The following is a 27,002-nucleotide window of genomic DNA, read 5'->3' on the forward strand; positions in this document are numbered from 1 at the left end:
TTTGATCCATGGCTACATTCCTTAGTAATATATTTAACATACACTTATTTCATACTAAGTATAGCTCAAATCCAAAACATATTTACTGTCATATCACTTATATATATATATATACTGTATATAATTCAACTTTATTTAAAGTACTACCTGTGCACAATGCACATTTCTTAATATTAAGCTTAAAATGTTTTGTTAATGTTACTATTGATGAGGATTTCATGATCTTTGAATAATATCGCTTTTTAAATACAAGATATTTAAAGTGTACCTGAAGTATACTTGCAATAGTTCTACTTTAGCACAACCAAATATACTTCAGTATATCTTTAGTTAGACTTCAGCACTACTTCCACACAATTAAAGTGCATTAAGTACAAAATTACCGTAGTTGTTTAAGTATACCAGTTTAGTATTAAAGGTACAATTGCATGGTATTTTTTTTATTAAATAAATCAGTGTTTCCCAACCACTGTGCTGCGGCATGTGACAGGTTGTCAGGTGTGCCGTGGAAAATTATCTAAAACTTCCATATCTCTATTATATTTTGCTATTATTATTTTAAATCAGTGCTATTGGTCATCGTTATGTCTGTTTGTGGTGTTTACAAATATTTAACCAATGAAAAGCATTCAAAAGAGCTTGTGACTAAACCCCGTAACGCCACTGGATCCTCAAATTGTCAGTCAAACCTCATAACTCCACCTCGCCTCCATTCAGAATGAAGCACTGTGCAGTTTGAAGACAGACGTCTACTTCTGAACAAAGCAAGGGTAAATAACTGATGTTTGAATAAGAGCAGCGTTTCCTTTACTCAAGAAACGCTGTCTATAAAGGCTAATGTTTTTGTATGTTTAAAGAGCAGTCTGTCTTAGCATTTGCTGTCTAGCTGTAGCCAATACACTTTTGTACGTTTTAAATATCCTGTGCATAGCGGCTCGTCTTTTACATTGTGAGATTTTGGTCAAATGTATTTAACAACAAGAGAAACTGAGTGCCCATATAGCTACAATAAACTTTAAAACGGCAAACTAATGAAAACGTGATGCTCAGATGCGGCCGTTCTAATGATGGACAAAACACAGATCTCTGTCAATCGGTCATCGAAAACCTTGTTAACTCCATTTGAGTATGATTTTAAGAAATTAAGTGCAAGTGACTGATCATATATAAATATTGGGGACCTTTCCTTTGTGTATATATATATATATATATACAGTGGGGATTTCTTTAAGACTGCAAGGGAAGCTCGGCTTCCCCTATAATTTCAAAAAATTAATGGTCAAATATGTACTATTGTGTTAACATTTTATTGACTAAAAATGCATTAGAACACGTTCATCTCGAAGACGAGTTCGTTCAGAATCAGCTACATACAGCAGGTCGCTGACTCGATTTCCTTCTCATACACTCCCGTAGCTTCAGTGTATTTCCCCGTTGAAGCTGAGCGTCCATTGACTTCAATGGGGCTGCTTTGAACAGTTTTTTTCAGTGCCTCGAAACTAGACGGTCATTGGATAAATGCTGCGATTATGTCCCGCCCACGGACGCTCAGCGTCTCTGGGGGTGAATGGAGGAGTGGGCTGCCTGGACTCCGGGCTTCTGCGTGATGATTGGAGGGTCTGATCCCCTTTTGATTGACAGCGATTTTGTCCTATAAAAAGTCGCTGACGCTGAAGCTATTCGAGCTCCGTCCCATCGCGGCTTTGCACTTGGTTCTTATCAATCATTATATATATTGTTTTATTCATTTATAATGTTATGTTTTAATATACATGCTGCTAACTCGGAAATTTCAAGATATGCGAGCAAAAAATGCTCCTGACACTTAGGCAATACGACACGAGCAAGAGTGCTGTTTTTGTTTCGTTTGTGTTCGAATCCAAATCCGCGTTGTCTTGGGCGAATCACTGATTCACTGAGCCATTCATAAAAACAGTCATTTGATTAGCTCCTGAAGGATTTTTCAGAAGAGAGACATGCACATGTACATAAACATTTCAGAAGACATACATGCACATATACAAACATATTCACACATGCACATATACAAACATTTCAGAAGACATACATGCACATATACATAAACATTTTCATACATGCATGCACATATACACAAACATTTCAGAAGACGTACATGCACATATACAAACTTTTTCATACATACAGGTGCATCTCAATAAATTAGAATGTCGTGGAAAAGTTCATTTATTTCAGTAATTCAACTCAAATTGTGAAACTCGTGTATTAAATAAATTCAGTGCACACAAACTGAAGTAGTTTAAGTCTTCGGTTCTTTTAATTGTGATGATTTTGGCTCACATTTAACAAAAACCCACCAATTCACTATCTCAACAAATTAGAATATGGTGACATGCCAATCAGCCAATCAACTCAAAACACCTGCAAAGGTTTCCTGAGCCTTCAAAATGGTCTCTCAGTTTGGTTCACTAGGCTACACAATCATGGGGAAGACTGCTGATCTGACAGTTGTCCAGAAGACAATCATTGACACCCTTCACAAGGAGGGTAAGCCACAAACATTCATTGCCAAAGAAGCTGGCTGTTCACAGAGTGCTGTATCTAAGCACATAAACGCAAATTAATCGTTTGATAAGGTTTGACCCCAACTTCTTGCTGTCATCGCAGCGCGGAAGGTTATCTATCATTGTGTGATGAGTGTACAGCGAACCAGTGTTGCCAGGGCAGCGGCACAGGTGGGCTATTTTGAAAATACAGTCGCGGGAAAATTACAGAGCCGTGAGTTGCGTTTTTTTGGGCTACTTTTATAATGTACCACGGCCGCCCAAGGTGTATATTGACAAATAAAAATTAAAATAGATCCTTTTACTAACGTGTATTATACTTGGATTGTATCCCTGGCAACTTAAGAATGGAGAGGCAGTTGTAACATCACAAACAATGTGAGTTTCAGCCAGAGCATACATGTTAAGGCTTTTACACAGCAGAAATAAACATGACAACAGCCACTATAGATTATATAAGATAATAAACACACGATTATGATAGGATATTTGTATGTGATTTTCTTGAGTTAATGTGTACATCTGAAATGCTAATTTGTGCAACGATATAAGAGGCTTTAAATAGCATATTTTAACAACAGTAATGCCGAGTTCACACTGCACGATTTTAGCCCGATTTTTCACTCGCCGACAGGTTTTGATAAATCGCCGACAAATGCCCGACATCGGAGGCAAATCGGAGCTCGTTCACGCGAGTGACAATCGTGCAGTGTGAATTACCACAGACACGATCTGAGAGAATCGCCGACATGTCGCCGACACCTGTGAAATATTTGGCATGCTAAATATCAGGAGCTGTCGCCGATTCACAATCACGCTGTGTGCAATGATTTCTGACTGAAAACTACATCACGATGACCTTCAGCCAATGAGAGACAAAGATACAGGGCAGAGGGAAGTTCGGTGAGGAGTTATAGACCATATCAGTATTTTAATATGTACAATTATATCATACAGAAACAAGCACAAACGCTTGACCAGCTGCAACATCAGCATAACAGTTACTGCAAAATTATTATTTACCACTCTTTGCAGAACACAATCCCTGTTCCCTGCATCTCCCTCCTGCAATCTGTTTTGTTTTTGTAGCTGGAAATCAGTGCATTTGCGGGCTATATTGTTTTAATAGCTACTTCCAGTCTAGCTCGAGAACAACGGGCTGACGCACGCAGGTTCTCGCGTATCACTTCTCGCGTGTGTTTTGGTGTGAAACGTAGTTTGCGGATCAGACAGAGTTGTCGGCGATTCTTCCTATTGTGAAATCGTGCAATGTGAAAGCCCTTGTCGCCGATCCATCGTGCAATGTGAACACAGCAGCGACTGAATGCTTCCCCAGATAGTCACGCAGTGTGAAAACAACAGCGATCCGACGAGTTTGAAAATCGTGCAGTGTGAACTCGGCATAAATGACCAAATTCCACATGTGATCGCAAAAGGAATTTATTACAAACACTCGATTGTGGTTTGAGGTGAGTTCTGAGTAAAGTGTACTATTAATCTTATAAATTGTCTTATTGTCATGATGCTAATATTAGCTCTAATGCACCTGCAGAACGTGTTCAATTCTTCTTCATAATGCATTTTGTCATAATACTTCATGTAAGGTTGCAAGAAAATGTTTTGTTGTATTTATTTAGAAATACTTTGGATAATAGTTGGGTAAATGTATATTGGGATTGAAGCGATGTGGCTTGGTAAACGTTTTATTGCCAGTATAAAGGCTGATAATGGCTGAATAAAAACAAAAGAATAATAAGGATTATGTGTCATACCTGGTGGAGGTGTGAAAGGTTCTGTTTCCTTAAACTAGTTTGTCATGCATTTCTTTATTTCAACACATTTACAGGTAAATCCTAGTATTTTAAATTTGTGATTTATCATGATTAATCACAGTCCATGACTGTGATTAAAGCGATTAAATTTTTTAAACGATTGACAGCACTAATATATATATATATATATATATACACACACGCACGCATATACACACACATGGTCAGAATTGTTGGTACCCTTGGTAAATATGATCAAAGAAGGCTGTGGAAATAAATCTGCATTGTTAATCCTTTTGATCTATTATTTTAAAAATTCACAAAAATCTAACTTTTCATTGGAGAATACGAATTTAAAATGGGGGGGGAATATCATTATGAAATAAATATTTTTCTCTAAATACACATTGGACACAATTAACAGTACCCTTTTATTCAATACTTTTTGAAAATAAAGTATAAAATAGTATAGGAGTTTTCTCCTATAATGCCTGATGAGGTTAGAGAACACCTGACAAGAGATCAGAGACCATTCCTTCATCCAGAATCACTCCAGATCCCTGATTTTTTTTATTTGTTGGTATTTGATAGAATCAGTGATGCCATGTGTCTAAAGAAGATGTCCAGGACCTCCAGCAGAAATATAGGCCCACAACATTAAAAATACAGCAGTATATTTCATTGTACACATGGGGTACTTTTTATTCCTGTATTCATCAAACCTATCTTGAGTGTTTGCTGCTAAAAAGCAAAATGTTTAGTTAGCCAACTGACCATAGAAGCCAATCCCATTTGAAGTTCCAGTTGTGTCTGACAACTCAATATGCTGGAGATTGTTTTTTGGTGAAATTATTTTGTTTTTGATTTTTTTTTTCTTCTTCTTCTTGAAGCCCTCCCAAACAACATGTGGTGATGTAGGTGCTGTTTGATAATTTTTTTTAAAGGTTTTCTGACCCCGAAACTCAATCTTTTTCTGCAATTCCCCAGCTGTGATCCTTGAAGAGTCTTTGGCCACTCAAACTCTCCTTCTCACCGTGCATTAGGACAATATAGACACACGTCCACTTCCAGGCAGTTGCATAACATTTTCTGTTGATTGGAACCTCTTAATTGTTGCCCTGAGCGTGGAAATAGGAATTTTCACTGCTCTAGCTCTTTTCTTAAAGCCACTTTCTAATTTGTGAAGCTCAATTATCTTTAGCTGCACATCAGAAATATATTCTTTGGTTTTTCTCATTGTGATGGGTAATTAATTTGGAATATGGCCTTTGTTTTCCCCTCCTATTTATATTTCTGTGAAACAGGAAGCCATGGCTGGATAATTTCATGTTCATAATCATGCTGGTGTGCTCAAAATTGTGAATATATTTCAGATATATTTTACTCATAAGAATTTCTAGGGGTACCAGTAATTGTGTCCGACATGTATTTGAGAAAAAACATTTATTTCATAATGAGATTTCCCCCCATTCTTATTCTCCAATGAAAGCTTAGATGTTTGTGATTTTAAAAAATAAAAGATCAAAAGGATTAACAATGCACTTTTTTTTTTTTTTCACAGCCGCCTTTGATCATATTTACCAAGGGTACCAACAATTCTGACCACGCGGGTACTAATATATAATTTTTTTTCTTCTATGCACATTCACACTGTTGTGTGAAATGTCTGTAAAAAAAATAAAAAAATAAAAAGTACTACTATTATTTATAGAATAAAAATATTTAATAAACAACGCAGATCATAAAATTCAGTCAAACCAGAAAGAACTGTTGTATAAAATATAATAACTATTTATTTTAAAAGCAGCAGTGAAAAACAAAATTAATTTAATCTCTCTTAAAAGTGTTATAGCTTCCAGAACAAGAACAGTTTGTAAAAAGCTTCTGCTTTCCTTCCTGAAAGAGTAAACAAACTTCAAATGACACATGAATAAGACAATTGAATGTAATATGAAACTCATAAAAAAACAAAATATTAAAAAGAAAACAATTATATCATTTATATTATGAAGCTAAATAATACACGATAATAAAACATTTTGACATTGTCCTTTGGGGATGAACTCCATCTTTGAGTTGATCTGAATCTCAGTTGAATCTGCTGGTTTTGAAGATGAACTTTATTCACTGTGAAAACTTAAACACTGTGATGTTTCTTTGTCATGTCACTTGTATTGACTGGATAGGACAGATTTATCCAGATGATATTTTATTGCTTGATGCATTATTGTGTCACATTTGGTGAAGATGCAGCATCAGACCTGAAAGTGCTGGATCTCAAGATGATCTACTTACTGTGATTGTTTTTTGTATGACGGCGTAGAGCAGATGAATTATTGAAACACTTCCCACATGCAGTGCAGTGATACGGTTTCTCTCCGGTGCGGATCCTCTCATGTGTTTTCAGACTTGATGACACACTGAATCTCTTCTCACAGTGTGAACACTTGTAAGGTTTTTCTCCAGTGTGAATCCTCTCATGCAGTTTTAAACAGTTCGCTGAAGTAAAAGTCTTTTCACACTCAAAGCACAGATACTCTCTCACACCAGCGTGTATTTTCTGAACTTTCAAACTTTGTAGACATGAAAAACTCTTTCCACACAAATAACATGAATGTGGCTTCTCCTTTGTATGAACTGTTAGGTGCTGCTTCAGGACTGAAGCCCAGAAAAACGTTTTCCCGCATTGATCACATGAGAACAGCTTCTCTCCAGTGTGGATGTTCATGTGATCCTTAAGGGTTGATGAATTTGCAAAACTCTTCTCACACTGATCACAAGGATACGGTTTCTCTCGAGTATGAACTCTCATGTGAAGCTCAAGTTTATATTTGCATTTCAAACTCTTTCCACACTGATTACATGTGTACGGTTTCTCTCCAGTGTGGATCCTCTTGTGTGTTTTCAGGTGTCCCGACCGACTGAATCTCTTTTCACAGTGTGAACACTGATAAGGTTTTTCTCCAGTGTGGATGTTCATATGATCCTTAAGGTTTGCTGATCGTGTGAAACTCTTTCCACACTGATCACAAGTGAATGGCTTCTCTCCAGTATGAACTCTCATGTGTGCTGTAAGGTGTCCTATTCGTGTGAAACTCTTCCCGCATTGATCGCATATGTGCTGCTTCTCTCCAGTGTGGATGTTCATGTGATCCTTAAGACTTGCCAATTGTGTAAAACTCTTTCCACACTGATCACAAGTGAATGGTTTCTCTCCAGTATGAACTCTCATATGCTCTGTAAGGTGTCCTTTTCGTGTGAAACTTTTCCCACATTGATCGCATATGTGCTGCTTCTCTCCAGTGTGGTTGTTCATGTGATCCTTAAGGCTTGCAGATTGTCTAAAACTCTTCCCACAGTGATCACAAGTGAACGGCTTCTCTCCAGTATGAATTCTCATGTGACGCTCAAGACTTGTTTTGTGTGTGAAACTCCTTCCACACTGAGTGCAGGTGAAAGATTTTTTGTCTCTTCTTTTTTGTAAATTTTTCTGTTTTGTTTGAGAGCAACTCAGAGGTATTTCTCCAGTTTTAATATGATTTTTTCCCTCAACTTCACTCAATTCTCCAGTCTCCTGATTTTCTTCAGTCGATTCTGAAATAAAATGAAAAATGGTTCTTTTTTAGTAACTCAGAACAAAACAGAACACTTTACTTCAATTATGATTATTGAATGATTTTATTTTTAATTACATTTATTTATTTCTTGCCCTCATAGTTCATTAAAGGTTCATACAGTAAATATACCCATTTTTTTTCCAATGAAGGAGTTCATTTCGTATCTTGTGATTTGAAAATAATTGAAGAAAATTAACTATGTATGGTCATTTGTTGAATTATGTTAAATATTTTTTATAGTTTAGTAACCGGGTCTGCACTCAGTTTGTGATATTCCTGTCAAGGCCGTTTCACACTGAGCGCGATGCAAAAAAGCGAGGCAAATCACAGATGAAAGGTGCTTTCACACCGAGGAGCACTGTTGTCTCACAGCAAGAAGAAGGAGGCCTTTCTGTGTGGAGTTTGCATGTTCTCCCCATAGATATCATATAGAGACTAGATACCCTATTGGCTGCTGGGCGCCGAGAAATACGGCTGCCATCTTGAACCGGTCGTACTCCTAGTTTCGTTGCGTAGCAGCAGTTAAGATGCCAGAGCACTGTGGAGCATTTTCTTGTTCTAATCGGCGAACCATCGCAAATAGGGTCAAGGGGATTACTTTTCACAAGTAAGTTTCAACATTTACCGCTCTATTGGTTGTATTTTGTGAATAGAATACTACCAGATAAATGACAAGGAGCAAGGATCTTTGACATTACTACTGGAATCGTAGTCAGCTAACGTTAGCTAGGCTATGTTTACTGCACCGGCATGGAGAGGTGGGGTAAAGTAATAATTACAAGAACGTCTTGGTTATCAGATACAAGCATTCAACGGCCATGTACGTTAGTATAAATATATATTGGTAATTTAATTTGTGTTTGTGCACGTGATTTCAGGAAGCAATGTAATACACACATGACGACGATACGCAAATCGAGTTACCCCTCCCACTTCTGCTAGTTTTATTGAGATATCTTATCCCGTGTGAATTGGCCATTAATATTACAGAGGTCCTGTGGTAAAATTACATTATTACTCCATCTACCCTTGTAAAGTTAATCCCGTCCGAATAGGGTTTTAGATTAAAATCGACACAATAATTCTATGTAGATTTTTTTATTATTATTATTGGTATATTAACATTGGCCAGTGAATTTTACACAAGTGTCATAGACTGTATTATCAGTCTTTATAAATATGTCTTATTTTTATTATTATTATAAGGTGCTGAGAGCTGCAGAGAGGGTGATCCGCTGAGCTTCAACAATACAAGCTCCTAAGGTGTCAACAGTCACGCACATTGTGCGGGAGGAGATTGGAACAGAGGATGTTTTCCTTCTTGGGGAGCACATTGAGGAGACCCAGTTTGGCATCGACAACCATCAGTCTGACTTGTTGTCATTGGTTGTGTCTGTGTTTTTAAAGATAAGGCTCCACCATGTTGCCAAACTCGCCTCTCTTGAACTACAGAAAGGGAGCACGAGAAAGAAGCTCTGCAAAACAGTCCTCTTTCTGGGGTTTTAGTGTGTTTGTGTGTGAGAGCGAGTGTGTGTGTGTGTGAGAGCGAGTGTGTGTGTGTAAGAGCGAGTGTGTGTGTGTGTGTGTGTGTGTGTGTGTGAAAGCGAGTGTGTGTGTGTGTGTGTGTGTAAGAGCGAGTGAGTGTGTGTGTGTGAAAGCGAGTGTGTGTGTGTGTGTGAAAGCGAGTGTGTGTGTGTGTGGCGTGTGTGTGTGTGTGTGAGTGTGTGTGTGTGTGTGTGAGAGCGAGTGTGTGTGTGTGTAAGAGCGAGTGTGTGTGTGTGTGTGTGTGTGTGTGTGTGTGAAAGCGAGTGTGTGTGTGTGTGTGTGTGTGTGTGTAGGCGAGTGAGTGTGTGTGTGTGTGAAAGCAGTGTGTGTGTGAAAGCGAGTGTGTGTGTGTGTGTGTGTGTGTGTGTGTGTGTGTGTGTGAGAGAGAGAGAGAGAGAGAGTGTGTGTGTGTGTGTGTGTGAGAGAGAGAGAGAGAGAGAGAGTGTGTGAGAGAGAGAATGTGCGAGGAGAGATAGTTTGTGTGTGTGAGACAAATCATAATAAATTGTTTCTTAAACTTATTAAAATACCTTACTTTACTGTAACTATCTGTTTTGCTTCTTTATCATATTTATAGTGTGTGATTTATAAAATACCTTATATCCTACATCACATATTTTGATTTTGGACGTCTGGTCACTTTATATCTCATATCAGAATGTTATATTACTGTTAAGTATATTAAATGAATATTAATTCCTGCTATGAATATTAAAATATGCCGAACCATGTGTCCTGTATCATAGCTACATATGACCTTTGCAGAAAAAAACCCGCGTGAAAAATCAGTTCGGTTTTAAGTGAGGTATGATTAATTAAATGCGCTGACAGCTCATTGCACCAGCCAAACACATTACAGTGAATGGAGCGGGTGACCGGTTTAAGATGGCGGCCCCACCGCTCGTCAGCGCCAATAGGCAGTAGTGGTCGATATGGCGTCTTTCTAATATGATGTCTATGGTTCTCCCTGTGTCTGCGTGGGTTTACGCCAAGGTACTCCATCCTGTTTCCTCCCACAGCCCAAAGACTTGCAGGTTAGGTGAATTGACTTTAAATTGTGAGTGTAAAGACAAGACTTGTGTATGGATTAACTGTTTCTCGTCATAGACATAGCCTTAGATGCTGGAATGCCATTAAGAAGAAAATAAACAAACAAACACACAGAGCGCAAAACAATAGTTTGCCTTCTGCTAATTCACACCTGCACACTAAGTGGTGCTAACCAACAATTTATTTTTCCTCCGATATGTATCTCGTATATGGATTTAACATCATCCACTGCTCAATATACAGCATTAAATTAAGTAAGTTTGGTTCTACACCAGAAACACATTTTTAATAATTAAAGGTACAATTAGCATCAAGCTATACTTGAAAATGTATACAACTTTGATGGTTTAAAGTGACTTAAATACATACAGAGTCGGACTTGTAACCCAAAGATCGCGGGTTCGAGTCTCAGGTCCGGCAGGGATTGTAGGTGGGAGGAGTGAATGACCAGTGCTCTCTCCACCCTCAACACCACGACTGAAGTGAGACCCTTGAGCAAGGCACCAAACCCCAAACTGCTCCCCGGGCACCACAGCATCGGCTGCCCACTAGGGCTGTCAAAATGGCTGAAAAACTCAATTCGAATTTTGTACTTAAATATGATCAAAATTAGAATTATATTCAAATTTAAAAGGCATAATTTCAGTTAGGGGGAAAAAAGCTTTTGGCTTCTCTCCTGAGGCCACAAGAGGGCGCATTGAACAAAATATTACTAATCCACGGTCCTTCAAAGCATAAAATAACATAACTATCTTTGAAAAATGTGCATAACGTTTAAAATAATGTTTAACCTTATATAATTAAGTTGCTTAAACAATTAGAAACAAAACAGCATCATGTATACAAGTTTAAAGAGATCTCTCTTTGTAGCAATGCATGTGGTGTTGCAGAGCAAAGAGAGCAGTGCTATGCAGTGAACAGCTATTAGCTGTTTTTAAATTGGGGTAGTCGTGGCCTAATGGTTAGAGAGCCGGGCTTGTAACCTGAAGGTTCGATTCTCGCGCCGGCAGGAATTGAAGGTGGGGATTGTGAATGAACAGCACTCTCTCCACCTTCGATACCATGACTAAGGTGCCCTTGAGCAAGGCACCGAACCCCTAATTGCTCCCCGGGCGCTGGAGCAAGGCTGCCCACTGCTCCGGGTGTGTGTTCACTGTGTGTGTGTGTGTGTGTGTGTGTGTGCGCACACTTGTTCACTACTCACTGCTGTGTGTGTGCACTTGGATGGGTTAAATGCAGAGCACCATTTCGAGTATGGGTCACCATACTTGACAATACGTCACAACTTAATACAAAGCACAGAAAACCAATCATAAAGAGTAACGTTACTTTTTTTCATTTAAAAACATGAGATGCAGTGGAATGGGGAGAGACCCATCCCGCCATAACGTTTTGAGACATGTTTTTTCAAAATTGAACTTACTATGATTTTAAATGGCTTTCTAAATATCCGACTCTCTTTTGCGAGACGCGAGTGCAACAATGATAGATGTCCCTCTAGAAAATGCGATAAATATGCGTTTTGTGTGAACGGTTTGGTTCCAGTTTTGACATAAACAACATAATCTCCGCATTGATGTTCTCTTTTTCAGCAGTATTTTAAATGAACAACGTATCCAGTTGGTTCATCATGCAATGATACCTACCTACATCTTTATCGCATCTCGTGTGCCAGATAAGGCTGCCTGACGCACCCCAAAAATTCGAATGCAACGTTTTGCATTCGAATGTGGATTTTTATTTTAAATTCGACGTATATTCAAAATTAGATTTTTTTTTTTTGACAGCCCTATTGCCCACTGCCCCTGGTGTGTGTTCACGGTGTGTGTGTGTGTTCGCTGCTGTGTGTGTGCACTTGGATGGGTTAAATGCAGAGCACAAATTCTAAGTATGAGTCATCATACTTAGCCACGTCACTTTATTTTTTTTAATTTTCTTTGTGTTTTGTATGCAGCTTATGGTATTTTATAACAATAAAGAAATTAAAGCTGCTAGCAGCACTGAAAGGGCCTTCACACCTGGGTTCACACCACCCAGTGGCTTTAGAGAAACTGCAAACGGTAGGCAATACGCTTTTGAAATGGTTAATATAGGAGGACTAAGTCATTTATGTGTGCCAAATTTCCTGCTGCCAGTGCTGGGGCACTATGACTATAACTAAATACTGATGTGTAGATGGCCAGAACCTTTATCAAATGTGAAGTTTGGTGCAAATTGAACAAGGTATGTTTGAGTTGTGTAAAAGTGTAAAACTTGACATTTCTTGTTGCCAGCAGGTGGTGCTGTGATTATAACTGAATAGTGACGTGTCGAAGTTTTCTGGGCAGTACTATTATCAAACATGCAAAGTTTGGTGCAGATCAGACATTGCATGTTTAAGTGTAAAACAAGTAAATTCCTGTTGCCAGCAGGTGTCACTATGATTATAACGGAATATTGGCCTTTTGATGTGTTTAGGCCAGGACTCTCATTGAACGATTGGACATTGTATGGCTGAGTTTAGGGGTGTCGCGATATACTGGTATTAACGATAACCGTGATATTCAAATCATTAAATATAGACATCGTGTTAATTTAGGGTGTGACGATATACCGCAATGACAATATTGGCAATAACCATGATATTTTAAACGAACAGGAAACTTACGATAATACGACATGCAAATAGCCTACTCCAACGCCAGTAGCTGGTTGATTTCCCAGGTGTCAGTATCGCGCCTTAACACTGACACCTGTCAAACAAGAAGACGCAGTGCATGGCCGTGCTACTCTGAGAAGAACCGTGCTCAATATTATACAGACAGCAAGTTATTTTACTAGTCATGGAATGAGAAATGTTACATTAACCTGTTAACAGCAGTTTCCTGTTTTCATATATTTAAATAAAAGGGTGATTATTTTAATAAGTAACGCATTTTCTTTATTCATCTAATTTTTGTATTTGTATTTGCAATCAAGTCATGGCCAATACTGCCTTTGTGTAGCAATTGATTTCTTTGTTCAAATCTATTACATGATTAAAGCTGATCTAGAAAAACTGAGCGACCACATTAAACTCTGTAAAATGTAAAGTTGGTCGCAGTGCCATGCATTTAATGCAGGGGTGTCAAACTCAATTCCTAGAGGGCCAGAGCCCTGCAGAGTTTAGCTTCAACCCTAATTAAACACACCTGATCCAACTAATCTGGTCCTTCAGATTTATTTGAAAACTACATGGTTTGTGTGTTGGAGCAGGGTTGGAACTAAACTCTGCAGGGCTGCGGCACTCCAGGAACTGAGTTTGACACCCCTGATTTAATGCCTCATCTGTGGCCATTCTAGGTGCACATTAAAACTGAATTAGAAGCATGTTAACTGCATGACTTCATTGGCACCGGAGCAACTATAGGTTAAAGAGATTAAAAACAGAGATGCAAGTTAACAGGTTAAAGTACCAGTTTTGATGTTAATATTTATTCATCATACTGTTGAACTTGACAGCATTTTCTCTCTTATTATTTCATAGAGAGCTTCAAAGAAGACAGAAAAAGCCAGAGTCTCAGGTCAGCTGTGACCTGGGGCCCGTTCTTCGTACGTCGCTAACTCAGTTAGCTGGATTTGATTGTTGACGATTTCACTTGATCTTGGATCATTTGGTTCTTCGAAGCTCATCCTAGACTTGCTGTCATAGCAACAGGTCCGTAAACTTAAACCTGCTCAGGAGCAGGCTTATTTCATGTAAACAGGATTAGATTGCATCTTTTTAAGCAGAATTGATATTTAAAATATGTCCCAGCCACCATTACTTTATTACAAGAGTATCCTACTGATCCAGGGACAATAATTTAAAAATTAATTTGAAAATAATATAACAATGTTGTGTAGTCTATAATACTATAGACACAGCCAGTATTACTCATTGAAAGATTTATTAGTGATGAAATAATTACTTTATAATTGTATAGGAGTCTTACACACATGCTATACCCGAGTCGTGCATTATTTTGAGTGGCAGCTATTATGGGAGTGGCTTGATGGAGCGCAGGAGATGCAGATAACTTGATCTCTAAGAAACTTTAATGCTATCACATAAGTGTCATAAACCTGCTTCAAAGATAACATTAAATGAATTGCTAATTACAGCATTGGAATAAAAATGTTAAGCCTGTACAAATACTAGAAATCATGAGTATAAATAATTGGGAATCATGTATGAATCATGAATTACAAATAAATTAAAAACAGTGCACATTTAATTTATCTATTAGGCTATAACATTTATGTAGTTTTGTACATTTGGCTGTTTCCTTAAAAAGGTATTGAAATTTGTCAACTTTTTCGTCAGGTGTGTTTTTTAATTATATGATGTCATTACGTTGCTGTCTTGCCGCCAGCCAATCGCTGCATTGCTGATCGCTGTTTCGGGTATCGATACATCTACCCTTTTCGGGGAACACGAGAACGCGATGTAATCTTAGACAACTTAATCCAGATATTTTAATCTAATATGCAAATTCGTTTGAAGAACCAAATTAGCTGGAAAGATCTGGAATCTTTCAAATCATCTCAGATGTAATAAGCGATGTACGAAGAACGGGCCCCTGAAGAATAAGAAGTTAAAATGCATGTGCCCTGTGTTTATCAGTATCCTTATGTTCATTGGGTAAAAAAGAAAAAAGAAAAAAAGTAAAAATTTGGCTGATTCCCTACAGTTTCTATAGATGTTGCAATATATCGATATTGTGAATTCTTTTGGACACAATAACCGTGGTGTGAAAAATCTAACATTGTGACAGCCCTAGCTGAGTTACAACAACTTCTATTTCCATGACGAAACATTGAACTTTGTTAGGCCGCCACGGACACACCCTTTAACAAAAACTCAAGATTGTCGCAATTTAATATCGCAAAGGCGTTTAGATTAGACTGACCAATTATAATGTTGATGTCATTAAATCTCTAGAAGTTCGTTACAGCATAAAACTTGTAACTTCCTGTTGCCAGCAGGTGGTGCTATGACAATAACTGAATATGAGCAAGTAGACCTCTTCAGGTCAGGAGTCTTATCAAACATGTGAAGTGTGGGGCAGATCGGACATTTCATGCCGGAGTTATAACATCTTCCGGTTTCATGACGAAACATCAAAATTTGTCAGGCCGTCACGGACACGCCCGTCAACGAAAACTCAAGTTTTTGGGTTTTCTCGACACTCGATAGGTTAACAAATAGCCTATGTACGGCATTAATTTTTCTCTTTCACCATGCAGCAAACGTAAAAAAATATATATTTTTTAAAAAAGTGGAATTTTTTTTTTTTTTTACCGTTTGAGAGTATTAATTCGGTTAAAATTCTTACTTTCAGTTAATGGTTAAACGGTCAATATAAGCATCCCTCATGCAGGTCGTAGAAGTACTGTTGTGAATGAGTGAGCATCATTTTCTAACAAAAAAAAGTCTGAACGAATGTTCTGTATGTGTTTCATGGCTTTATTTCAGTGACTTAAAATTGTTTGTTTTTCACTAACCACGCATAAATGCAAAAACACAAACATGTAAGCTACATTCATGCTACTCATGTATTATTATTGTAGCACAATTTGTGCTGATTACAGTGTAATCAGACTTTAACCATGAATATGTTTTTAAGATACTAAAAAAAACCACCATTGTCAGGGCATGTCAAAACTACTTAAGAGCCCCAAAACCCCCTCAGACCCCAAAGGGTTAAAGCTTTGTAAGCCTAATGTACCACAAACTGTCATTAAATATGAATGAAGAATAAACACCAACCTTCTTGTTCCTCCTGTTTTATTCTCCAGGTTTCTGGTTCCTCATCTTTTATTCTCCAGGGTTCTGGTTCCTCGTGTTTTATTCTCCAGGGTTCTGGTTCCTCGTGTTTTATTCTCCAGGTTTCTGGTTCACTCGTGTCCTCCTCTCTCTCCTCTTTAACAAACACCATCTTCACAGCAGATCTCAGTTCAGATGATACTCCTCCAGATATTCCTGCTTGCTTCAAAACTTAGTCACGACTGTGAGGATGACAATATTACAGGTATTTACTGACCTGATTCAAAAACTGCATTTTTCTACTTACAGAAACTACATTTCTAACAGTTTAATAGATATAATATAATAATACAACTGTATTAAACCAACATCACGTGAAAACAGCAGAGAGCGCGGTGAAACTAATCTTCCTCTGAGGTTTGATGGTGTTTGGCAAACAAACGCATGTGTTTTAGCGCCACCCGCTGGACTGGAGCGTGAAGCGTCGAGAGGAGGGAAATAATACGGGGAAAATTACTTAGTGCGTGTACAAGGTGCGCTGATTTGTTTTCCTTTAAAAAAAGGCGATCTGTATAAAAAAAGAACTTAAAATTATAGACTCGCATGGTATTTGATCAACACCAACAGTCTTCGTGAGTGAGGATTAGAAGAGAGAAACGAGATTCTCTGATTCTGATTCTGAAGTCAAATATTTCAGTGAAAATTAACTACACAAGGTTCTCTGATGGTTAAGGGGCATTCCACCAAATGCTATTTGCTTCGAGAACTCTTCCAAAAAACTTCATTTTTAATCTACTTGATCTACACTTAACTGTTCGAAATCTGTACTGGTCTCAGGTAACTATTTAATTTTGACACGGTTTTTAAGTGAAAGATGGGTACATTTTTCTCAGTTCTGTTACCAAAACTCTTATGTCTTTTAAAAAAGCATGTTTCAAAATATGTCAACAAGTTCCTTCATTTTCCCTCAGGCAGGTTTTTTTTTTTTTTTTTTAAGAAATTGATGGTTTCATGGTCAAAAAATTATACTTATCATCACTATCCCTAAATCACTATTTTTCTTCTAAAGTACACAAAACCTTTTTAAAGGCGACTGAACTTCAAGCCTGTCAATTTTCTATGATGCAATTTATTAAACAATGGGATAAATTATTGACCAAACTTCATTTAAAGGGCACCTGTTATGCAAAATCCACTTTTACATAGTATCTCTAGCAATACAAGTACTGTATCCAAGTATTACATAAAGTATATCAAATTTATACTTTGCTCAAGGAACTTCTTGATGAAAACAAAAACGTACAAAACAGTACAAATACAAAATATTAAGAGTAGTGACACTAGAAAAGACAACAAAAGTAAAACAGAGTAAAATAATAATAATAAATAAACTAAAAAAAAAAAAAATGCAATAAAGGGCCATTATTTTACATAAAATTTCTTACACAAAGATCTTAAAGTACACATGAAATCAAAATTGACTATTTATTTTGTTTGCACACATTGCTATTTTTGTGGTAAACAATACATCAGTGCAAGTCAATCCACCAAAAAAAATTGTTTGCTTTCGTAATCTTTAATCCAAATCTAAAAATGCACCTCCCCTCTAAAACGAGAGGCCTTCTCTGATGATGTCAGTTTGACGGCAAGGCATGAGCATAACATCCTTAATCACGCCCATCCAACTGTCAGTGTCCTGTGAGCTTTGACAGCGCACAGGAAAAACCACGTAACAAACACATAAATGGCGAGGAGGTGCGGTTTAGGTTGTGGTTCTCCCGAAACCCTATTTCCAATCCCCAAAACACCCTGGTTGCGGTCACAATGGCTCGATCTTTTGCATTTAGAGGAAGGAGGAATATCAGAGAGGTCGCGGTTGTGTTTGAAGCACTTCACATGCGAATGGGTTTTGTGAAATATCTGTCATTAACAGATACGGCTGTCCCGTCAGTCTACACCGTTGGCTCCTCACAAAGTTTGAAGGTAAGTGCAACTACCTAGCAACCAAGATTTATCAGACTTTAAACATAATATAGGTCTGCCAGCAGAAATTCTTGTCATAGTACGCACAATTAACTAAATTATTTTGGCGCGTCAGCGCGCTAACGACAACAGCACTAGTTTAGTACTGAGATTCATCATAAGGATAATCTCTTCCTCTTTACTACTGGTTATATCACTAAGTGCAAATGAATGAACATCAGAAGGTATGTTGAAGAATACAGTACAGCCTATTGAAATGTATAACCAATCAATCAATCAGTCAGTCAATCTATCAATCAATCAGTGTTTCAACCGCAGAAATCTTAAGAAAGACTTACGAATAATTCTTACTCAAAGTTTAATTCAAAAGCTGGCAGTACTGTCAAATGATATAATTTTGCATTGCACTCATATCAGACTGTGATGCAATTCCTGTTATACAGCCCCCAACAAGAGATGTGGCATGTCAGTGTGATGCACCATCTTTGTGTGTCAAGAGTGTGTCGATCCAAACAATAACACAAAAGCTGAAAAGACGGAGTAAAGGTAAAGTTATAGTATGCTATCTGTGTACATTAGCTGAGAATAGTTTTCTTGTGTTGTGTTTCATGGGTTTGATTGTCATATGTGTGTGTTGAAAAGTTTAGCGATTCAAGTGAAGCCTTTTGGGTACTCTGTTGGCATCTCTTGTTCCCGAGAGTGTTGGCACAATCTCGAACCACCATGTTTCACATCAACACCAATTAAAAGGCCACGCATGGAAGATACCACAATCAGTGACAGCTCAACCTGCACCTCAAAGCAATTGTCAGATGTCACCTATGAGCCTGATATCACTCAAGAAGGCAGAGAAAAGTAAGTGTAGTTTTATGTATACACAGGTTAGATGTCAGGGCACCTAGTGCAGATTTGAGATGATCAAAAAAGATCCCTTATTAGAAAGTATGATATGATTTTGGAAGGTATATCTGTTTGTCCATGGTTTGCCAACCACTCTACAAAGCCAGGAAATTCATGGTATATGAAGACAATTTGCTACAGCTATTTCAGAAGTGTCCAACATGCTGCCATACCTACACAGTTGACAAAGTTATAAATGGGACGTTTGTATCTATCACATAGGTGATGATAAATGTAGCACTGACAAATTGGTATAAAAATATTTTTTTATTTCATTATTTATTTGATATTGCCCATATAAATTCTATTTTTTCAATTTTGCGTAGGTCTGTTCACACTGCCTCCACAAAACACAATGGAACAGCCAGCCATTCATACAAAACACACCAGCTGGAAATCTGCATTTGTCAGCGGCAGTAGCCTTCAGTGGGGCATCTTACATACAGATCCACAAGGTTTGTCTTTTGTTAAAATGAACTATAGATGGAAATTTTAAAGGTTTAAAGGACCTCCTGCTGAGGTCATGTGATATCTTCCAGGTCCTGTCAGCTCTCTGTCTGGAATGTATTTGTCCAAGAACATTTTTTAATCACCAGAAGGTCTTTCTTGTGGCACTGGAGGTCTGAACAAAATACAATGTTGGAGAGGGCAAGGCATTCTGGAAATGATGTTGTCTTGGGTGGTGACATGAGAGCTGATTCACCAGGTTTGTTAATTTTGCTAATCTGTCAAACTGTTAATCGCATCCAAAATTAAAGCTTATGTTTACACTAGGGAGCTGTTTTTCTGACGTTTTTCTGACATATTAATAGAATATATGTGTATTTTTTCATGTAAATAGTCAAATTCTTCAAAATGTAATAAATAAGAAATCAAGTGTACAATAACAGTTCTTTAGTATTCACCACCCTCCTGGGGTGGTGCCGCTCTTCTCTCTAGAAATATGGCACATAGTCTTAGAGTTCGTACTTGACTAACTGGGGCCCAGGTCAGGAAGCAGACAGACTGGATAAACAGACCGTCTGCTAGCCTCCTCATGTCACAGAAGTCAGTTAATTCTCAGCACATAGAGACTCTTTCACCTAGATATCACTCTATAGAGACTGTGTCTGTTCGCCGAACTAGAAAATACAGAAAACATCCAAACCAAAGTAATAGTAACAATTTAACTGATGTTCAAAAAATAAAAAACAGATATAATACATATAAACACATGATAACACTTGGCTTATTGAATATTAGATCCCTTTCTTCAAAAGCACTTTTTGTAAATGATATGATCACTGACCATAAACTAGATGTGCTTTGTCTGACAGAAACCTGGCTAAAACCAGATGATTACATTACTTTAAACGAGTCTACACCCCAAGATTACTGTTACAAACATGAACCGTGTCCAAAAGGTAAAGGGGGAGGTGTTGCTACAATTTATAACAATATTTTCAGTATCTCTCAGAGGTCGGGTTTCAAGTATAATTCGTTCGAAGTAATGGTGCTTCATATAACGTTACCCAAAGAAACAAGTGTTAATGATAAATCCCCTGTGATGTTTGTACTGGCTACTGTATACAGGCCACCAGGGCACCATACAGACTTTATTAAAGAATTTTCTGATCTTCTATCGGAGTTAGTGCTGACTGCAGATAAAGTCCTAATCGTTGATGATTTTAATATCCATGTTGATAATGAAAAAGATTCGTTGGGATCAGCATTTATAGACATTCTAAACTCTATTGGTGTTAAACAACACGTGTCAGGACCTACTCATTGCTGAAATCATACTCTAGATTTAATACTGTCACATGGAATTGATGTCAGTGGCGTTGAAATTTTGCAGCAGAGCGATGATATCTCCGATCATTATCTAGTCTCCTGTATATTCCATATAGCTAAAGCTGTAAAGCCAACTCCTTGTTACAAATATGGTAGAACCATTACCTCTACCACAAAAGACTGCTTTATAAATAATCTTCCTGATTTATCTCAGTTCCTCAGCATATCCAATAGCTCAGAACAACTTGATGATGTAACAGGAACTATGGACTCTCTCTTTTCTAGCACTTTAGATGCGGTTGCTCCTTTACGCTTAAGGAAGATTAAGGATAAGAGTCCAACACCGTGGTATAATGAGCACACTCGCGCCCTAAAGAGAGCAGCCCGGAAAATGGAGCGCAGCTGGAGGAAAACAAAACTAGAGGTATTTCGTATAGCTTGGCGGGAAAGTACCCTATCCTACAGAAAAGCATTAAAAACTGCTAGATCTGATTACTTTTCATCTCTTCTAGAAGAAAACAAACATAACCCCCGGTATTTATTCAATACAGTGACTAAATTAACGAAAAATAAAGCATCAACAGGTGTTGGCATTTCCCAACAGCACAGCAGTAATGACTTTATGAACTACTTTACTTCCAAGATCGATACTATCAGAGATAAAATTGTAACCATGCAGCCGTCAGCTACAGTATCGCATCAGAGAGTGCACTATAGATCCCCTGAGGAACAATTCCACTCATTCTCTACTGTGGGAGAGGAAGAATTGTATAAACTTGTTAAATCATCTAAACCAACAACATGTATGTTAGATCCTATTCCATCTAAACTACTAAAAGAGCTGCTTCCAGAAGTCATAGATCCTCTTTTGGCTATTATTAATTCATCATTGTCATTAGGATATGTCCCCAAAACCTTCAAATTGGCTGTTATTAAGCCTCTCATTAAAAAACCACAACTTGACCCCAAAGATCTAGTTAATTACAGACCGATCTCGAATCTCCCTTTTCTGTCAAAGATACTAGAAAAGGTAGTATCCAAACAATTATATTCCTTCTTAGAGAAAAATGGTATCTGTGAGGAATTCCAGTCAGGATTTAGACCGTATCATAGTACTGAGACTGCTCTCATTAGAGTTACAAATGACCTGCTTCTATCATCTGATCGTGGTTGTATCTCTTTATTAGTTCTACTGGATCTTAGCACTGCGTTCGACACTATCGACCACAACATTCTTTTGAATAGACTAGAAAACTTTGTTGGCATTAGTGGAAGTGCATTAGCATGGTTCAAATCATACTTATCTGACCGCCATCAGTTCGTAGCAGTGAATGAAGAGGTATCATATCGATCACAAGTGCAGTATGGAGTACCTCAAGGCTTTACATGTTACCCTTGGGAGATATTACCAGGAGACATGGTGTTAGCTTTCACTGTTATGCTGATGATACTCAGCTCTATATTTCTTTTGCCCGGTGAAACACACCAAATTGAGAAACTAACGGAATGCATAGTCGATATAAAAACTGGATGACGAGTAATTTTTACTGCTAAATTCTGAAAAAACAGTGTTAATTATCAGACCTAAAAACCTCACATGTAATAACCTAGAACACTATCTAACACTTGACGGCTGCTCTGTCAATACTTCTTCATCAGTCAGGAACCTAGGTGTGCTGTTTGATAGCAATCTTTCATTTGAAAGCCATGTTTCTAGCATCTGTAAAACTGCGTTTTTCCATCTCAAAAACATATCTAAATTGCGACCTATGCTCTCAACGTCAAATGCAGAAATACTAATTCATGCGTTTATGACCTCAAGGTTAGACTATAGTAATGCTTTATTAGGTGGTTGTTCTGCACGCTTGGTCAACAAACTACAGTTGGTCCAAAATGCAGCAGCTAGAGTCCTTACTAGAACCAGGAAGTATGACCATATTAGCCCGGTTCTGTCAACACTGCACTGGCTCCCTATCAAACATCGGATAGATTTTAAAATCTTGTTAATTACTTATAAAGCCCTGAATGGCTTAGCTCCTCAGTACTTGAGCAAGCTCTTATCGCATTATAGTCCTCCACGTCCGCTGCGTTCTCAAAACTCCGGCCGTTTGATAATACCTAGAATATCAAAATCGACTGCAGGCGGCAGATCCTTTTCCTATTTAGCACCCAAACTCTGGAACAATCTACCTAACACTGTTTGGGAGGCAGACACACTCTGTCAGTTTAAATCTAGATTAAAGACCCATCTCTTTATCCTGATGTACACATAACACACTAATACGCTTCTATTATTCAAATCCGTTAAAGGATTGTTAGGCTGCATTAATTAGATCAACTGGAACCGGGAACACTCCCCATAACACACGATGTACTCGTTACATCATAAGAAGAATGACATCTACGCTAATATTTGCCTATTTCTTTCTTATTCTGTTTCTCAGTCCGTTTCCGATCAGATGGTGGATCAGCACCAAGAGATGATGTAATCGTCAGCGGAGAGCCCCTGAGACATAAATTTTAATTATAATAAACAAACAAATATATATTATAAAAATACACAGAGAAACAATAAATGCATTAAACTATACATTACAATTATAGCAAATGAATAAATGAAAAACTTCAAATAATGAATAATACACAAATATAACATGCGTAATCTCTTCAGAACATTTAATTCCTCCTCTGTCCCCTCCACCTCCTCCCTCCACCTCTATTACAGCTGATGACTTTGCCACTTTCTTTACAGACAAAACTAGATCAATCAGTGGTCAGTTTTCACCTCCACGCACACAGGACCCTCACCCTACCACATCCACTGCTAAAACTCCCATCTTTTCTTTCTGTCCACTCACTGAAGCTGAAGTATCCAAGCTTCTCCTCTCCAACCATCCTACAACATGTCCTCTTGACCCAATCCCCTCACACCTTCTCCAAGCAATCTCACCCACACTCTTACCTGCACTCACACACATCATCAACACATCCCTACTCACAGGTAACTTCCCCATTGCGTTCAAGCAGGCTCGGGTAACCCCACTGCTCAAAAAACCTACATTAAACACTTCTCTTATAGAAAACTACAGACCTGTCTCTCTCCTTCCGTTCATAGCGAAAACACTTGAACGAGTTGTCTTCAACCAAGTCTCACTGTTTCTTTCACAGAACGACAAACTGGATGCTAAACAGTCAGGTTTCAGGAGGGCCATTCAACTGAGACTGCGCTTCTCTCGGTCACTGAAGCCCTGCGAATTGCAAAAGCCCATTCCAAATCATCAGTCCTCATTCTGCTGGACCTATCTGCCGCTTTTGACACTGTCAATCATCAGATACTCCTGTCCACCCTCTCATCACTGGGCATCTCTGGCATTCCACTTCGCTGGTTTGAATCCTATCTCACTGGTAGGTCTTTCAGGGTGGCCTGGGAGGTGAGGTATCCAAAGCACATACACTGGTCACTGGGGTTCCTCAGGGATCAGTTCTTGGACCCTCCTCTTCTCCACATACACTACATCACTGGGTCCCATCATACAGGCACATGGATTCTCATACCATTGCTACGCTGATGACACACAGCTCTACCTCTCTTTTCAACCAGATGATCCAACGGTAGCTGCAAGGATCTCAGGTTGCCTGGCGGACATCTCGGCATGGATGAAAGAACATCACCTGCAGCTCAACCTGGCAAAGACTGAGCTTCTTGTCCTCCCTGCCACTCCGACTCTACAGCATGACTTCACGATCCAGTTAGGTTCATCAACAATAACCCCATCAACTTCGGTCAGAAATCTTGGTGTAATCTTTGATGATCAGCTGACCTTCAAAGACCACATTACAAAACTGCTCGATCTTGCAGGTTTGCACTATATAACATCAGAAAGATCAGGCCCTTTCTGACAGAGCATGCTGCACAACTTCTTGTCCAGGCCCTTGTCATTTCTAGGCTGGACTATTGCAATGCTCTTCTGGCTGGACTTCCGTCTAATACAGTCAAACCTCTACAAATGATTCAGAATGCAGCGGCACGACTGGTCTTCAACGAGCCCAAAAGAGCCCATGTTACACCTCTCTTTATCTCCCTGCACTGGCTACCAATCACGGCTCGCATCAAGTTCAAGACACTGATGCTTGCATATAGAACAACCACTGGCTCAGCACCCGTTTACTTGCACTCTCTATTAACAAACTACATCCCCTCCAGAAATCTGAGATCTGCTAGTGAGCGACGCCTCGTGATACCATCACAGAGAGGCGCAAAATCACTCTCTAGATCATTCTCATTCACCATTCCTGGCTGGTGGAACGATCTTCCCACCTCTATCCGAATGCTGGATCCCTGTCAATCTTCAAGCAACAACTGAAAACTCATCTCTTTCGACAGCACTTGACTTCATCCTAAACTTAAAAAAAAAAAAAAAAAAAATTATCTTTACTTATTCCTTCCTTTGGTAGTTTGTATTTATTTGAACAATGTCTGAGACTTGGTGTTGCAAGCACTTCGTATGTCTGATTGCCTCTTCAAGATTAATCGCTCGATGTATTCCCCAATTGTAAGTCGCTTTGGATAAAAGCGTCTGCTAAATGACTAAATGTAAATGTAAATGTAAATGTACTAAAAGAGCTGCTTCCAGAAGTCATAGATCCTCTTTTGGCTATTATTAATTCATCATTGTCATTAGGATATGTCCCCAAAACCTTCAAATTGGCTGTTATTAAGCCTCTCATTAAAAACCACAACTTGACCCCAAAGATCTAGTTAATTACAGACCGATCTCGAATCTCCTTTTCTGTCAAAGATACTAGAAAAGGTAGTATCCAAACAATTATATTCCTTCTTAGAGAAAAATGGTATCTGTGAGGAATTCCAGTCAGGATTTAGACCGTATCATAGTACTGAGACTGCTCTCATTAGAGTTACAAATGACCTGCTTCTATCATCTGATCGTGGTTGTATCTCTTTATTAGTTCTACTGGATCTTAGCACTGCGTTCGACACTATCGACCACAACATTCTTTTGAATAGACTAGAAAACTTTGTTGGCATTAGTGGAAGTGCATTAGCATGGTTCAAATCATACTTATCTGACCGCCATCAGTTCGTAGCAGTGAATGAAGAGGTATCATATCGATCACAAGTGCAGTATGGAGTACCTCAAGGCTTTACATGTTACCCTTGGGAGATATTACCAGGAGACATGGTGTTAGCTTTCACTGTTATGCTGATGATACTCAGCTCTATATTTCTTTGCGGCCCGGTGAAACACACCAAATTGAGAAACTAACGGAATGCATAGTCGATATAAAAAACTGGATGACGAGTAATTTTTTACTGCTAAATTCTGAAAAAACAGTGTTAATTATCAGACCTAAAAACCTCACATGTAATAACCTAGAACACTATCTAACACTTGACGGCTGCTCTGTCAATACTTCTTCATCAGTCAGGAACCTAGGTGTGCTGTTTGATAGCAATCTTTCATTTGAAAGCCATGTTTCTAGCATCTGTAAAACTGCGTTTTTCCATCTCAAAAACATATCTAAATTGCGACCTATGCTCTCAACGTCAAATGCAGAAATACTAATTCATGCGTTTATGACCTCAAGGTTAGACTATAGTAATGCTTTATTGGGAGGTTGGAACCGGGAACACTCCCCATAACACACGATGTACTCGTTACATCATAAGAAGAATGACATCTACGCTAATATTTGCCTATTTCTTTCTTATTCTGTTTCTCAGTCCGTTTCCGATCAGATGGTGGATCAGCACCAAGAGATGATGTAATCGTCAGCGGAGAGCCCCTGAGACATAAATTTTAATTATAATAAACAAACAAATATATATTATAAAAATACACAGAGAAACAATAAATGCATTAAACTATACATTACAATTATAGCAAATGAATAAATGAAAAACTTCAAATAATGAATAATACACAAATATAACAAATACATTAAATTATAAATTAAAATGCTCCATCGGGACAAGACCACGGGAATCAGATAAGCCCTTTACACAATCTGACATGGCTGCGGTTGGAATTGA

The 27,002-nt window shown here is 38.3% G+C and overlaps 1 protein-coding gene across 1 annotated transcript; it reads right to left on the minus strand.

The window, feature by feature from the left end:
* Nucleotides 1-6,083: 6,083 nt before the first annotated feature.
* Nucleotides 6,084-16,777, minus strand: LOC131537188 (gastrula zinc finger protein XlCGF57.1-like). The gene is made up of 3 exons (XM_058770485.1): nucleotides 16,664-16,777; nucleotides 16,298-16,536; nucleotides 6,084-7,909 (listed from the first exon to the last, which is right to left on the minus strand). The coding sequence occupies exons 2-3, from the start codon at nucleotides 16,464-16,466 to the stop codon at nucleotides 6,603-6,605; spliced, it is 1,476 nt and encodes a 491-aa protein (XP_058626468.1). The 5' UTR covers nucleotides 16,467-16,536; nucleotides 16,664-16,777; the 3' UTR covers nucleotides 6,084-6,602.
* Between the last annotated feature and the right edge of the window lie 10,225 nt (nucleotides 16,778-27,002).

Source organism: Onychostoma macrolepis, chromosome 03, assembly GCF_012432095.1.
Source record: "Onychostoma macrolepis isolate SWU-2019 chromosome 03, ASM1243209v1, whole genome shotgun sequence".
NCBI lineage: Eukaryota > Metazoa > Chordata > Actinopteri > Cypriniformes > Cyprinidae > Onychostoma > Onychostoma macrolepis.